This window comes from Lacerta agilis, chromosome 9 (assembly GCF_009819535.1).
Source record: "Lacerta agilis isolate rLacAgi1 chromosome 9, rLacAgi1.pri, whole genome shotgun sequence".
In the NCBI taxonomy this organism is placed as follows: Eukaryota; Metazoa; Chordata; class Lepidosauria; order Squamata; family Lacertidae; genus Lacerta; species Lacerta agilis.
The window spans coordinates 54,481,867-54,497,632 of record NC_046320.1 but is presented as its reverse complement, the minus strand read 5'-3'; the positions used below and the strand labels follow the sequence as shown (position 1 = coordinate 54,497,632).

Here is a 15,766-nt window from a genome sequence, read left to right as displayed (position 1 = left end):
GTAGAAAAGAATTTACGACATAAATACACCCCTGGCTGTGGTTGCCTCTTTACCTCTATTAGAGACTTAGCCGACTTCTTGGAATGTTTGGAGTGATTTATGACGCAGATTAATTAGAGGTCGAAAGCAGCAGATTGGGCTGTGAAAGTCAGAGAGAGTGGGAAAAGCCATAAACTACTTTAAAATATACAGACTTATAAATGGAAAGGCCCCCACCCTTGGAAAGACTTTGAAGCAGCCAGAATGATAAGATTTTAAGCAAAACGCAAATATGGAATTCATCGAAGTCAAGTTAAGATGGCGACTGTTGAGATGGGACTTTTGGATGTGAAGGAGAGGCACCGCGCCAGGGGGGTGGAAAAGAGTACGGACATAAAAACCACACAGTCATGATGGATTTTGGTTGTTTTATCTCACTTGCGAAAGCACTCAGTGGCATGAAAGAAAATGAAAAGAATGACAACATCAGAAAAGAGATGGACAACACCGGATTACGGAAGGCAACGGAATTAAGAGGATGATCAAGATCCTGATTGTCTGAAGCAAGGGAAGTCTTAAAAGAAAAATTAATAATTTGGCAACTTATTTGGACTTATTTGGACTAATTGGGTTATATGGATTAATTGATATTTATAAATATATGATGTGATTTTTATGATTGGAAAAGCTAATAAAAATGATTTGGCAAAAAAACCCAGAAAGTTGTTTATTTCCTAGGTTTAAAAAAAAAACCAAGAGGCAAATTGATGGGCACCACATTGAGCAGGTGAAATCCTTTAAATATCTAGGTTTACGCTTTTCTTCATCTGGGAATTGGAATAAATACTTCATAAATACAAATAAATTGACCATTAATACACTGGACTCATTTGCTGTATAAGAGTGCTGAACCGTATAAAAAAAGATAATCTGATAATCCTTGTCAGAATTTCAGATTGTGTGATTCCCTCTTCTCCCATTGAAATGTTCAGTAAAGAAGGCATGTTATTGTATAGCCCATTTTATTAATTATTTTTACTGTTTTGTTTTTATTCTGTAACGCTTCCCTTGCAACTTTTATTATAGGGAAGTCAGTAAATATCATAAATAAACACATTAATGGTTTGAAGCTGAGGGAGATGCTGAGTCCGTGTGTGTGTGTGTGTGTGTGTGTGTGTGTGTGTGTGTGTGTTTTACTGAGTAGGATCAACCCTAGACTTTTGGGTGCCTGAGCCAAAGTACAAAATGGTGGCTCTATCACGCCATGTCCAGTAGCTGTCTGAATGGACAGCTGAATCTTGCTTCAGTATAGGCTACAGGGTAGTGTCCTCCATCGAGCTTGAAGTTACCAGACAAGTTATGGAGGTGCTGGGCAGGCCAGTAACCACACATAGCTCTTTCTCCTCCAACAGAAGAGCACACAGCCAGTAGGCTCAGGTGCAACAGCCATGGGGCTGCTGATGTTGCCCCCCTCCCAGCATCCGCTACCTGAGGCAGTCCCCTCACTCTGTCTGATAGGACCAATCTTTGTTGAGAATGGTTTCCTCCATGAAAACTGTTGTGCTAGAGCCAAATTCTGTCTGCTATCACAGTAACGAAAATGTATGAGTCTGTTTTCCACCTCACATCGTGCATTTGGCCTATCATGCCTTGGACCCACCAATCATGGTGGGATGTAAAACAACAAAGGCATATTTTGCATTGCTGTTAAGTTGTTCCTTTCATCTGCTCATGATTTATGGAAGGGGTTTTTGCATGATATGATCATAAGGTGGTAGTAAAGAGAAAAGTGGAGAAAATATTTGGGAAGACATTTAGAGAGGGAGGTACTCAGCTGTACGGTTGCTAGGCTGCAGACTTTGGCACCGAGGCTCAGGTTTTTTAGTTCAATCTTGGTGCAGCTGTTAAAATCTCAAGCCTATTAGATAATCTGGCAAAACTACACACTTGATAACTTCTTCTAAGTATGCAGGTATGGCAGACTATGTCCAAGTAGTGAATGGGGGGGGGGGAGGATTCAGTTCAGTTTGCATTTTGCCATGAATATACTTAACTGGCAGTTCCTAAAACAACGCCCAGACCAAAACACGGTTCTTCAGAATTAATACTTCCCTGAGTGTGGCAATGCAATTCTCCAACCAAAAAACCATGGACACCAATGCACATATTAGAGGGAAAGTATGGGTAGGAAATTACATCTGTTTAGTGAAAATAACATACAGAACTACATCATATTAAGGAAAATGTATTGCGCAAATTTGTCAACATTGCATACAAAGTACGTCCGTTAGGGGAAATATGAGCTCAAGTAGAGGCAATTATTTGTGAGTGCTAGGCCTATGCTTGGCACTTGGAAAGTGCTGAACATTTTCTGTCTTGCTTTCCAAATGCCTGAGAGCCAGCTGATTGTCACTGATTGTCCCGTGGAGCTATTCTGGATGGAATGGGAAGATCCCGAAGAGGTGGGGACAGAGGTCAGGGAACTGGAGCTAATGACCTGAGTGGGATGAGGGAGGCAATGTAGACACCTCAAGAATGGCTGCAGTTGGTGGAGGGGTCTAGTGATCAGGAGGGTCAGGAGTGGGATCCTGGGGAAGGTTCAGGCAGGTTCCTGCCCCTGCTTTTGCCTCCCCTGGGGGGAGGTGTCTAAGAGCCAGCTGGATACTGAGTGGGCACCTCCTTCACCAAGGACATAGAGATGCCAGAGCCAACACAAACAAAGATGTCCCACCCATGCACAGGCATGCCAGCTCACTTGCCCAGAGCAGGAACACTTGTTGTTTGCCACTCAATAATTATTGTGCTTGCTGGTTTGTGTGTAGCCTGTTGGGCCAACGGCTGAACTCTGAACTCGCAGTTAGCCATGCAGTGTCTTTAACCTTTGCTTTGCCCAGATCTATGCATTAAAGAGTTTGGCAGAACCAAAATCCTGAATGTGAGCTCTTCCTCTGACAGGGAGGGCCAGGGCACTGTCAAGTATTTGAGAAGCCCTGCACAACGCACTTTGCAAGCCCTGGGATCAGCCTGAGCACCCAACAGTGATGACATACCACGGGGTTACCTGTCTTTTGGATCTCTGACATTTGTTATCTTCATGTGCTTGAGTAAGTAGTATCAGAGTGTAATGTCAGCACATTAATGTATAACTAAATCAATGATTAAACCTGAAATATTTTCCCCAGCAATAGGACTTGCTAACAATGTACAAAATATGAGGCTTGAGTTAGTGCCCCCCCCCAAAATATTTCTGATCAGGTCTTTAAGATGTATTTCTGTGCTCACACACACCGTTTACATATTTGTCAAAAAATATACATACATGTGGGACAAGAAGCTACAGTTAGAACTGGATACGGAACAACTGATTGGTTCAAAATTGGGAAAGGAGTACGACAAGGCTGTATATTGTCCCCCTGCTTATTTAACTTATATGCAGAATTCATCATGCGAAAGGCTGGACTGGATGAATCCCAAACCGGAATTAAGATTGCCGGAAAAAATATCAACAACCTCAGATATGCTGATGATACTACCTTGATGGCAGAAAGTGAGGAGGAATTAAAGAACCTTTTAATGAGGGTGAAAGAGGAGAGTGCAAAATATGGTCTGAAGCTCAACATAAAAAAAAACTAAGATCATGGCCACTGGTCCCATCACCTCCTGGCAAATAGAAGGGGAAGAAATGGAGGCAGTGAGAAATTTCACTTTCTTGGGTTCCATGATCACTGCAGATGGTGACAGCAGTCACGAAATTAGAAGACGCCTGCTTCTTGGGAGAAAAGCAATGACAAACCTAGACAGCATCTTAAAAAGCAAAGACATCACCTTGCCGACAAAGGCCCGTATAGTTAAAGCTATGGTTTTCCCAGTAGTAATGTACGGAAGTGAGAGCTGGACCATCAAGAAGGCTGATCGCCGAAGAATTGATGCTTTTGAATTATGGTGCTGGAGGAGACTCTTGAGAGTCCCATGGACTGCAAGAAGATCAAACCTATCCATTCTCAAAGAAATCAGCCCTGAGTGCTCACTAGAAGGACAGTTCCTGAAGTTGAGGCTCCAGTACTTTGGCCACCTCATGAGAAGAGAAGACTCCCTGGAAAAGACCCTGATGTTGGGAAAGATGGAGGGCACAAGGAGAAGGGGACGACAGAGGATGAGATGGGTGGACAGTGTTCTTGAAGCTACTAACATGAGTTTGGCCAAACTGCGAGAGGCAGTGAAGGATAGGCGTGCCTGGCGTGCTCTGGTCCATGGGGTCACGAAGAGTCGGACACGACTGAACGACTGAACAACAACAAAAATACATACATGTAAGCGATTGAGGAATGACATTCTGTTCTTCACTGTGAACAGCTGCAGAATAGATTTATATACTGGTAAATTCATTTCTAACCACGCTATTTTCACTGCTGTCACACAATGAGTTCATGTTTGCTTTGAGCTTTCCTCAACAGACATTCCTTATTTTCCTGGACAATCACTGTCACTTCATGCCCCATGTAAAACTGGAATCCTTTTGCTCCAACATTCATAATGCTTTTACTCAATTGACATTCATTTGCCATTTTGCAGACCGTTTCTCTAGTTTGAGGAAATCCTTTTAGACTTTTCATCCCATATATGTAATTCAATAATAAAATAAACTTGGCTACTTAACTGCTCTCCCCTTCTTTAGGTGAAGGTAAAGGGACCCCTAACTATTAAGTCCAGTCGCAAACGAGTCTGGGGTTGTGGTGCTCATCTCGCCAGCATGACTAAGCCGCTTCTGGTGAACCAGAGCAGTGCACAGAAACGCCGTTTACCTTCCTGCTGGAGCGATACCTATTTATCTACTTGCATTGTGTGCTTTCGAACCGCTAGGTTGGCAGGAGCTGGGACTGAACAACGGGAGCTCACCCCGTTAAGGGGATTCGAACCGCCGACCTTTCAATCGGCAACCCCAAGCGGCACAGTGGTTTAACCCACAGCGCCACCTGTGTCCCTCCCCTTCTTTAGCTTGGTGCAATTTAACACTTGTGAACAATCACAGCAGTTTCATGAAGGACCCCCGCTGCTTGTTTTCAAAAACTGTCCATTTATCCTTAGACTCTGCTTTGTCATTTAACCAGTTACCAATCAATAAAAAATATACTCTGGTCACAGGGTATATGACCTGAAGGCACATTAGGATCGCCACTTTAGATCTTGTCTGTGTCCTCATGGGTAGCTGTCTGGGAATCACATTTGGTTTCATGGTGAAAGAAAGGAGGGCTATAAAACAGGAAATTAATGAAATAAAAGGGCCCAACTTTCTAAAACCATACTGCCATGCTTAGTCAGGAGCCCCTGGCAATGGATTTGGTTAAAGGTTTCTATGAAATGCAAATAGAAATCGCTCCTATCTACATGTCTGTTGACATAAGAACATCAGAAGAACCTTGCTTGGATCCAAGTTGTGAGTAAAATATGTCTTTGCGTTGTTCACTGTGGAGTTGCACACAAATACAGGCTGAGGTTCTCCAGTTGCCTTTCCCAGCCAGTTACCCACCATAGTGGTGGCTCTTACTTCTGTTTGTTTTCCCCTTGTGTAAACAAGTTCATAACCTGTAGCAGTCTGCAACATTTACACAGCCTCTTGGCTGCTTGCATAATGCTTGCTCAATGAAACATGCATTACTATAATACATGGGTAGACAGTGAAGTGTCCTCCAGAAGTTCTTGGACTACAACTTATCGTTCCTGGCCATCAGTCATGATGGGAGTTGGAGTTCAACGCCCCTGCGATCCCTGCTATAGTTAAATCTAACGCAGAGTTAAAGAGAGGTCCTCTTTGTCATTTCTGACTAGCTAGATTACACATTTTTGATTGGGGGTGGGGGGGTCTTCCTCCATATTTTACATAATTTTATGGAATGTTTTTCTGTTTAATCACAGCCTACTGGTCTGTGTTCCACTCACCTGACTGCTCTGCTTTGCTGTTTTCAGAGTGGCCTATACAGAATTCTCATATGAGTTGTGTTAAAATGAATGGAACTTGCCTTGAAGCAACACAACAAAGCACTGTGGTTTGAGTGAGCAGGTCCAAACTGAAGCTGAAATGATTGAATTGATAAACTGCTGGCATAGTTTTAGGTCTCCCTCTCCACACATAGGAATTTTGCACTTGGAGGCAATGGAGCTGAGTATTGCTAGGTGAGAAATCATATTAACATTAGCACACCCTCCAAGAGTCCCTATTTCCGGAGACAGTCGTGGAATTACTGGCTTCTCTCTCTCTCTCTCTAATACTTTATTTGCAATTTAATCAATACAATAAAAAGGACATTTTATTATTATGAAAAAGAAAAGAGAAAAGGCATTGAACAATGGAAAAAGAGAAAGAACAAGAACAAAATGGAAAAAAATAAGACTCACAAAAATTCTTACTTGATACATTAAGTATTTTAAGGAATACAAACCATCATCAATAATATTATTATACACCCTTATTTCCTTTGTGGTTTGAAACCCTGATTTATTTAATGACTTCCTTCTAACCCTCTGCAGTTCCTTCTCTCTCATATATTTATCTGTCTCCTATCCTATATAGATCTGTGACGCACCTTCCTGTTATCTCTTTGGAATTTACTTATGCTTAACCAGGTATAATCGTTGTAACCGTATTTCAGCATATACTTTTGAAACGCATCCCATTCTTTTCTTATCTTATCTCCTGGATGGTTTCTTACTGATTCCGTTAATTTTGCCAACTCAATATACTCACATAATTTTAATTGCCATTCTTCCTTACTCGACAATAAGTTACATTTCCAGTATTTCGCAATCTGGATCCTGGCTGCCGCTGTTGCGTAGAGAAAAACCTGACCTTTTGGGATGTTTGTTGTAAAGATACCTAATAAAAAGAATTCTGGTTTGGTTTTTTTTAAAGAATGTGTGTTTCATCATTTTTTTCAGCTCTTCATATATCATGTTCCAAAATAATTTAATGGCTTCTCATTTGATCCTGGAATACCCCTATTTCCCCCACCAGCACTGCCACTGAGCTTGGGAAAGAGAATGAGCCGATGCTTGTCTGCAGCAGCAGCAGCAGCAGCAATGGACCATCCTTTTGCCTCTCCAGTGGTCACCACTGCCAGCCTCCTCCCTTGGGCAGCTCGTAGTGGCTGCTGGAGAGCAGGTGAGCAGGAGGAGAGGCTGCCATCACTGAGACCCAGCCTCGCATAATGCGCCAGCTCTGAGGTGCAGGCAGAGGGCATGGTCACCCTGGGTGGGAAGAAAAGGAGAGCGGAGCACAAGGAGTCTTGTTTTTTTTTAAATAAAAAAATTGCTTTGTACAATTTTGCTTTGTCCAATCTTGCCTGTTTCTAAAATTTCTTTACTGGTGTTTTTCTTTTTGTAAATCTACCAAAGAATAAAATAAAATCAGGGTGAAGGTGTGTGCGCGCTGTGTCTTGTTGGTGTGGTGGCGGCGGCAGCATTTGCTCTCCTTCTGTGGAGGGGGAGGCAAAAAATGGGGGGAGGATTTTGAGGGTCAGTTGTGGGGAGTGAGAAATGTCCCTATTTTCAGCTAAGGTATGTTGGAGGGTATGCATTAGGTATCTTTTTGAACGTGGGCCCTGCTAAACCAGAGCACACTCCACCAAACAATGCTCCACATTCCCCATGATCCGGTGGCCGAGGTGTGCATGTGACTTGCCTGATTTGCACATGATCCTTTGCAGAAGCTCCCCCTTTCATTTCAATGGGTTGTAGCCAAATAATTTCTACTCAGGGGAGACCCACTCAAATCAAGGAACCCAGCTAAACCATGTCTGTTGATCTCCCTGCGTTTGCTCTAGCACTGGATGCATCCCAATGCCTGGACACATTTCACACAGGCAATAATTAATCTTGTAGCAAGCACAAACTGGAATAGGTCCCCCCAGTACCTGCCCTCAGTTCTGCCAAGGAATAAGCGTTCAGGGTGGGTGAAGTGTGTTCTTCATTTGTTGCTGTGGTTTATTCTTTTCATGGTAATGACTAAATATGTCCCAGTTTTACTGTAACTTTGTTTGTTTTTTTATCTTGTACATAGTTTTGTGATTTTAATGAAGTGTCACTAAAATCATTCTGAATAAATAAATGGAAAGGGTGCACAGGGCTGATGAATATAGCATGCTTGGATTCCACATAGGAGACTATTTGGCTGGAAACTTAGCTCAGATCAATACTTGCCAAGGTTGTGTTTGGATTTCTAAGTAATCACATGTCTCTAAAATAAGCTATCCTATCCAGTTGGCCTATGAATCTTAACACTTTGAATGAAGGCAATGGAACTCCTCCTAATGTTACATTTTCCTACTATTGGGAGTGGAGAATCCATGTTTCAGGACAGATTTGTGGGCATACTCTGATTCGGCTCGTGGAACTTTGCTACAATGTGGATTGTTAATTTTTAAATGGTGGTTTTTTATTTTTTACACTCCGCATCTACAGGAATTCCCAAACACTCCTACAGAGAGAAAGATACTCTATATTGGGATCAGCCCTAAAACACCAGAAGACTGCATTGTCATCTCCTTTTTTGCTCCTCTTATAATGGCAATAATAATGTAAATCAAGGCCATAATCAACATTTTACCAGTCTCATAAAGAAAGCCAAAGGTGTTAATGCATGTTTTCCCACTGTTAACTGCTCTGTGGTGGTGTTGGTGTGTTACACCAAGATAGTAGGGAAGAATTAAATCTCCCATCCCTTTTTACTGTGGGTCTGTGACCAAACACTCCCAACCCCTTAAACTGGTATTTATTCATTTTTAAAACCCAAGATGTGATTTTTAATCACAGTTAACATAATGCAGGGGTGGTTAACCTCTAATTAGCCAGTCAACATGACCAGCCCTCAAGGATGATGGGAGTTTTGGGAGTTGTAGTTCAGCAATGCCTGGAGGTTGTTACTAATATGCTCCACTTCAGAAGCCAGGACAGAGCATTGCAAGGCAACAGATCATTCAGGGGGCAGAGAAAGCTTCAAACGGCACAAAACTTTGGCATCTCTTTGGAAGGGATCAGACAAGGTTGGCTTTTGGGGTATTATCTTGTAACCCTGGATTGCTGTTACTGGTTATTCAGTTTGGGGGAGCAACTCAAAATGTGGGGTTAACAGCAGGGGCATAGCAAGGAGGGGCGGGCCGCCCCGGGTTCCATAATGGAGGGAGTAACAAATTATCAAGGAACAATTTTTTTGGAATTTTTTTTTTTTTTGCCTGCTCCGAAGGTCTTATCTTACTATACTAGGGATTATATAGCTATATATGAAATTTCATGCATATTGGTTAATATCTTGACCCTCCTCCACCAAAATAGCTGTTCACTTGGCTGTTTTCCTATGTCATGAAGGCTAAAATTTCAGTTCAGTGGAGCACTTACTGTTCCCAACCCTAACCCTGTGCAAAGCCATCTAATTAGACTTTAATTTGATTTTGAGATGTTTTTAGGAGGTAATTTAATTATTGTTTGATTTTATACCAATGTTATGTATCTGATGTTAGCCACCTTGAGCCTGACTTCGGCTGGGGAGGGTGGGATACAAAAAAAAAGTTTTATTATTATTATTACTTGTTACTATTCCTTTGTAAGAAAATATGAAATAACTTAAAACCATTTTTTGGGGGGGGGGGGAATCAATGCAGGGTTTGACAAGAAAGTTTCTGCACCGGGTACCACCTTACCTTCCCATGCCTGGGGGGGGGGGTTTGACAAAAATCCCCCCCCCCGGTACCAATTTACCTTGCTACGCCCCTGGTTCACAGCACAAAATGGACCAAACCAGCACAAAACTTTGGCATACATTTGGAGGGGATCGAAAATTTCAGGGCCACATGTTAATAAAGCTGGTTGAGAACAACCTACAGCACTTGTGAGAGAACTGGTCATACAAGGCTACAAGAGTGGTGAAATGTTCAACCTGTAAAATGTTGCAGGGCATGAAAGAGCACCACCTAGTGGCACTTTGGGCTGCATTGGAATATGTGCTGGGGTTCCTATGGCAATCGTTTGAATGCCCTGTATCCAATGCAGAGCCCCAAAATGAGTGCTTCCCCAAGAGATTAAACGAGCAGATCTGTGAAATGTGGCAGAAATTTTGGAAATCCCCCCATCAAACACAGAACTGCCAAAAGTAGGGTTAATGGGTGTATGCAGGACAGTCCTCTGTTTGAAGAGCTGTGACTCAAAGGCAGGCTTCTTTTTGAAGGCATCCTGTCTGGAGGGCTGTGCCAAGCTCAATTCCAGTTTAAAGATAAATAAGAAAAGGAAGAATGAACAGGAGAGGCTTTGAAGTTGTCCATCAACAATTGAAACCTGTACAGCAGACTGAGCAGGCACACAGGTGAATTGTATTGTTTTCCATTTAAATTATAATTATTTCTAAATGTGCACCTATACATATAAATTAGCACATTCAATATTTTTGCAAATATGCATCCCCTTTTGTCCTTTTTATGTGTGTCCGTTGTACCATGACTTGCCAAGATTTGTAATGTTGTGATGCTAAAAAGCGCCTTCTTGGTGGTGGTGCCCAACTATGAAACTGAAATGTATAGAATTATATCTGTCCCAATGCTTGTTTTGGGCAAAGGGAACTGTCACACATGGTACCCTCATGCTAACAGATACTGTACATAGAAAGAAATAAGTAACTGCAGAAACACAACATACTTTATAGTCAGTCTGTTGTCTGTATATTTTCCTGAGTTATGTGCTTGACATCAATCCTATGGTAAACTACATTCCTTATTTAGGAATGGTTTTTTGTTTTGATATCCATTTGATGATCCTGTGCAGGCTGAATATCTATATAAATAAACATCTTTGCAGTGCCAAATGAGGAATTATCACACGGGGTCTTGCTTACTTTATTGATTCTGTGATAAACACTGTTATAATTCCTCACTCACGACTGGAAATGTATTTATTTATAGAGCTGTTCAGCTTGCACAGGCTCGCTTTACTGTAAGCAAGAAATCACATGCTTGCTTTACGCTCGTATGAGGCTGAAAGATGTCATAAAAGAAAGGAATGTATACAGAACTCTGGAGGGAAAAGATTCTTAGATTCCCAATGAAGGCTTGGTGGCCCCGTTGTTTGACTTTTGAGATGTTCAGGGAAGAGAGAAGCCAGTGAGGAGAAAGAGAGCAAAGTACAAGTTGAAAGGTCTGAAGGCCTCAGAATGGCTGAGATGAAAACTTGATATCGCAGGGCAAAAACTGCTTTGCCCGGTCAGTTAACTGACAAATATTTTATGTTCAGCACAGAAGAGCAAAATGTGTCCCTTATGTCCATGTGTGTTGTCTCCTCTCTTCTTCCCTCATTAGGGCCCTCTGGATGAGATGCTGCTACAGGCTGTGGTACCAAGAATAGCGGTGAAGAAAATAGAAACCCATTAAGATGAATATCAATTTTAGAGCACAACCTGACCCTCAGCTGATGCCCATTGGAACCACGCGGCAGGCGGCAAATGAGGGCACTTCTGGGAAAACAAGTTACTTTGTTTGCAGACACTCTCCACATCCAAAGACAGTGTGCCACATTAGAGGTAAACTCCCCCTGGAAGGGCTAATATGGCCAAGTCAATCTCTGTATTCATTTTTTTGGGAGGGGGGGTGTTTCCTGAATAAAAGCTTAAGCTACATTCAGGTGGGGCTTTATTCTGTCTTCCTGACATTTTCTTACCTGTCGATTTTTGCATTTCACGTGATCTTTCACACGACTTTTTAAAAAAAGCCGCTTCTTGAAAATCTAGTGGAATCTAGCAGAAGCCGTGTTTATTTTTGTGTTCTTTCCAGGAAAAACAAAACAAAACCTGTTTGCAACCCCGTGAACTCGAAAAGGTGTGGGAGTTTTGCGTTGTCATTTTCCCACAGGTTTCATGAATGCACCACAGCTGTTCATGTGATGAAATCCAAGGTGGTATCCTGGCATGTGCAGCTCTTTCTATGTGTCTAAATTTTAGCATGACATGGCAGCATATTGCTCAAGAAGTCGCAGTTCCGTAACACTACAGATAGCGCAGTGTAAAAGGAACATTAGAACTTAGGACAGAAGTGTGAGCATTAAAACTAGGGAAACTAACACTATAATCACATCTGAATGCAGCCTAAACACAGGGTTTTTTAAAATGCACGTCCCTCTTTTTTTGAAGGGCAGAACTCTGCCCTCCCATAAAGCCTGCTGCTAGTTTGAAGTAAGATTCAACAGCCATTGCAGCCAACTCCTGTATATGGACTGGGAAGGGGGACACCATTTTGTTCTGCACTTCAGGCAGCAAACACCTTGGGGCTAGCACTGCATGCAAGTCTGAATCACCTAGTGTTGGTTCCAACATAAATCTGCATCAGCTGATGGCTGTCAAGCCTTGTGTGTGAACCATCTCCATGAAGCTATGCTGTGTGAATGAAATCAAAGCTTTGGAACAAAAAACAAACATGGATTGACTCATTCACTGGTATGATTTTATAATCATACAATCAATATTCATGTAGGAGCTAAGTGCTGTATAATCAAATGTACATGCATATGTGAACCAGCCCTAGGAAACTATAACACTCTTAGTTCAGGACTAGAGATGGAAGGATCCGTTAGTTTTGGTTCTCTCAGTTTCTAGTTTGTCCAGTGTTAAATTCCGTTATCCACATTTCTGCAGCAATTTGATGCTTTTCAAAAATCCCTCATAAAAAATCACCAGCATTTCAGTGCAAATTCTCCCCAATAAACCCCCCCCCCCAATTTTGGTATGCAGATTTGAGTAACATGCAGTTTTGTAATGTACAGTCCCCTCCCCATATAATGCATTTTTCTATGTTTTCAAAAATATTTCCATTTTTATGCCCACTTTTGCATTTTGGCAAATGCCATTGAGTTGGAGGATTGCATCGCAAAATTCAGATTTGTGCTTGAAGGATGACTGTGTTTCAGTTCTGACATTGCTTTAAAATGTGTGGAGTTGATTTACCTACAAAAAGGATCAAATTTCCCCACCATCCCTATTTGAGACCCCCATTTCCAGTGTATTCTTGCACCAAAACCAACTGCACAATTAGAAAAATATGAAATGCATTCTTTCCCCACCCAGGACTAAATGATGCACCTGTCTGTGTTGTGAAAGACCGAGGATACAATGAAGGACGCTTCGCTGACTCAAGCACAGAACATATTCAACTTCTCAGAAACACTGTAATGCCCGCTGAAAGTTCTTTTCCCAACAATACCCTGCCAAGCCTGATACAAACCCCACTTAGAGCGAATGTTGGACGTAAGTACCCCTGGTTGCTTGCACAAAGAGATAGGATGTGTACTTCAAAACCACAATTTGGGAGCCTCAATGGCACCCCTTTGGAGGCTTCATCTGGGGCAAAAAGCTTGGCTAGCCCACCCGCAGCTACGGCTCTGCCTTTATTACCTCCTCCTCAAAGTGGACCCTCCATTAGATTGAGCTGCTGATGAATGTACAGGTCTGTAAATTCTTTGCAAAAGTTTGGTTGACACAAAAACCACCAAAGTATCCTGCCACCTGCATTGGAGGCATCCTCTGCCCTTCCATGTTACATTGAATTCCTGTATTTTTCAAGAGGTCTCACCAGGATTTAATCATCTATAATCTTACCAAGAACAAACTTAGTTGGTCTTTAAGGTGCTACTGGAAGGATTTTTTTTTGTTTTTTGTTTTGTCTATGGCAGACCAACACGGCTACCTACCTGTAACTTAACATGGAAACTCATGCAAAATCCCTCTATTGCATTTCAGAGCTTATGAGAGACGAAATTGCTGAGCTCAAGCAAAGAACAGAAAACACCCCACTTTTAAAGAGAAGGGTAACGAGCCAAACTACTGCTGGTATTTGTAATTGAAACCATCAAGACTTTTTGGAGCATCTGCACTCTTGCAGAACACTGCATTCATGTTTTCGGGTTTACCTTATTTCTGGGACTGTAATCTGCTTTGTTTTTAATTCTGAATTTTAAATTGTCGTAACCTGCTGGTGAAGGGGATGATGAATTTGAGGGTAGCAGTGGTGCTTTGAACAGTTACCTCAATCCCTTTGCCTCAACAAAGCAAGAGCCCATCTGTGTACAGCTTTACAAGCAGACACCTCTATTCTTGTGATCTTGTAAAGCTGTCTGTTTCTATAGTGAAGGGCATTTGCAGACATGTACGTGAATGTGCACTGGCTGGAGGCAAAGCTTGCTATACCCATTCTATACATGGATTCAGCACCTGTGTATACCGAACACCTGGAATAGGGCTTAAGAATGGGGGTTTGTTCATCTTTTTCAGGTGATCAGGAATCCTGTAGGATCCAGATGCCTGAAAGGCATTTAAACGGATCAAGGTGCAAAATCCCATCAGTTTTCTAGAGAGGACAATAGCAAGAGAGCCATTGCAACCACAGCCTTACCCTTACACTCAAGCAGATGAGCCATGCAGACGTAGAATCCAGCTCCCATCACCCCAATCATCAGCTGTGCTGAATCCAATGACATTTGGGAAGCCACAGGTTCTCCATTCCTCCACTACACAATGTAATGATTAGTCCAGATGTATTGGAGGTGATCAAAAGCAAAGCAGCACAGAAAGTTGGGTGGTGGGTTTTGGAGGGCGGTGGGCTGTCTGTATTTGTCTCTATATATTCTGCTTTATCATCAGGACGATCCTTTGAGGAAATACCTTGCAGACAATCCACAAAATAGGATACCTCCAGAGCACCCTCTTTTACCTACCCCGGGTACACACTACAGGCCAGACATCATCGAGAATATGAATTATACCCCTACTTACGTGGAACAGGAAATAAAAGTAAGATACCATCATTAAATGATTATGTCATGTATTACACACTTCTGCTTTAACTGATAAAAAGAAGAGAATGTCATTTAGTATATTTAGGTTGCAATACTATACATGTTTACTAGGGGGTAAGTTGCATTCATCTCTTTTCTGCGTAAATATGCATAGGATTACACTGCCAGTTTGAAAACCACCAAATCTGTTGAAAAGGTGGCGATGATGGCCCGTAAGAGAGAGAGGCCATTTCTGAGGTTTTAATGTTGCAAGCTCCTGTTAAAGAACTCTTCACAAAGCCAATGCCGAAATATAGCTATTTTCAAAATTATCCAAATTTTGTGACACAGGTCTCCAAATGGTGTGTACAAGAATGCATATATTACGGGGAAATGTGTGTTAACAATGCATGTATCAGTGAACGTAACATACAAAAGGCATCCTATTAGGGAAAATTGCTTGCAAAAATGTGTACTTTTGGGAGAGATTAACACTTAAAAGGCTGTAACAGTGCCAGTTCAGCAGATCAGAGGTTGATGGGCATACAGGGGGGCAAGACAATCCCACAAGTAAACTGGCCCTAGGCTAGTAAGGGCTTTGAATACTAATAACATTTGTTGCATTTGCTGCTCAAGTATGGGTGCTGCCACCACTGCATTGGTTTCAGGGGGCAGCAGGCAGCCAGTCACTGTGGTGAGCTGTGTACCATACCCCTTCTTAGGTGCCTTCAGAGTTATCCTGTTCCCTCAGGTGTGGTGGAGGACACTGCCCCACGGCTGATGTTTAAGTAAGAGTCAAGTGCTACCCCATTTGGTTTTCGTATGTGTAATTGGGGTGGAGGTGTCATAAGAACAGAAGACACTGCTGCATCATGCCAATGGCCCATCTAGCGCAGCATCTTTTTTTCTCCCAGTGGCCCGCCAGATGGAGAGCCTGCAAGCCAGGACCTAAGGGCAACAGCACTCTTCCTGTTTTAGGCAGCAAAGCGTA

The 15,766-nt window shown here is 42.2% G+C and overlaps 1 protein-coding gene across 8 annotated transcripts in view; it reads left to right on the top strand.

Annotated features, from left to right (window-relative positions):
• C9H4orf17 (chromosome 9 C4orf17 homolog) overlaps positions 1-15,766 on the top strand; it is a 164,441-nt gene that overhangs the window by 140,218 nt on the left and 8,457 nt on the right. For 3 of the 8 annotated variants that reach the window (XM_033160467.1, XM_033160468.1, XM_033160469.1), the window contains exons 1-4: positions 11,050-11,533; positions 13,070-13,249; positions 13,742-13,809; positions 14,642-14,791. In XM_033160467.1, coding sequence (XP_033016358.1) covers positions 11,386-11,533; positions 13,070-13,249; positions 13,742-13,809; positions 14,642-14,791 — 546 coding nt within the window. In that variant the 5' untranslated portion in view covers positions 11,050-11,385. Of the gene's footprint in view, positions 1-2,963; positions 3,084-11,049; positions 11,534-13,069; positions 13,250-13,741; positions 13,810-14,641; positions 14,792-15,766 lie in introns of those variants that run through there. The other 5 variants (XM_033160464.1, XM_033160465.1, XM_033160466.1 and 2 more) reach the window with 4 other exon arrangements.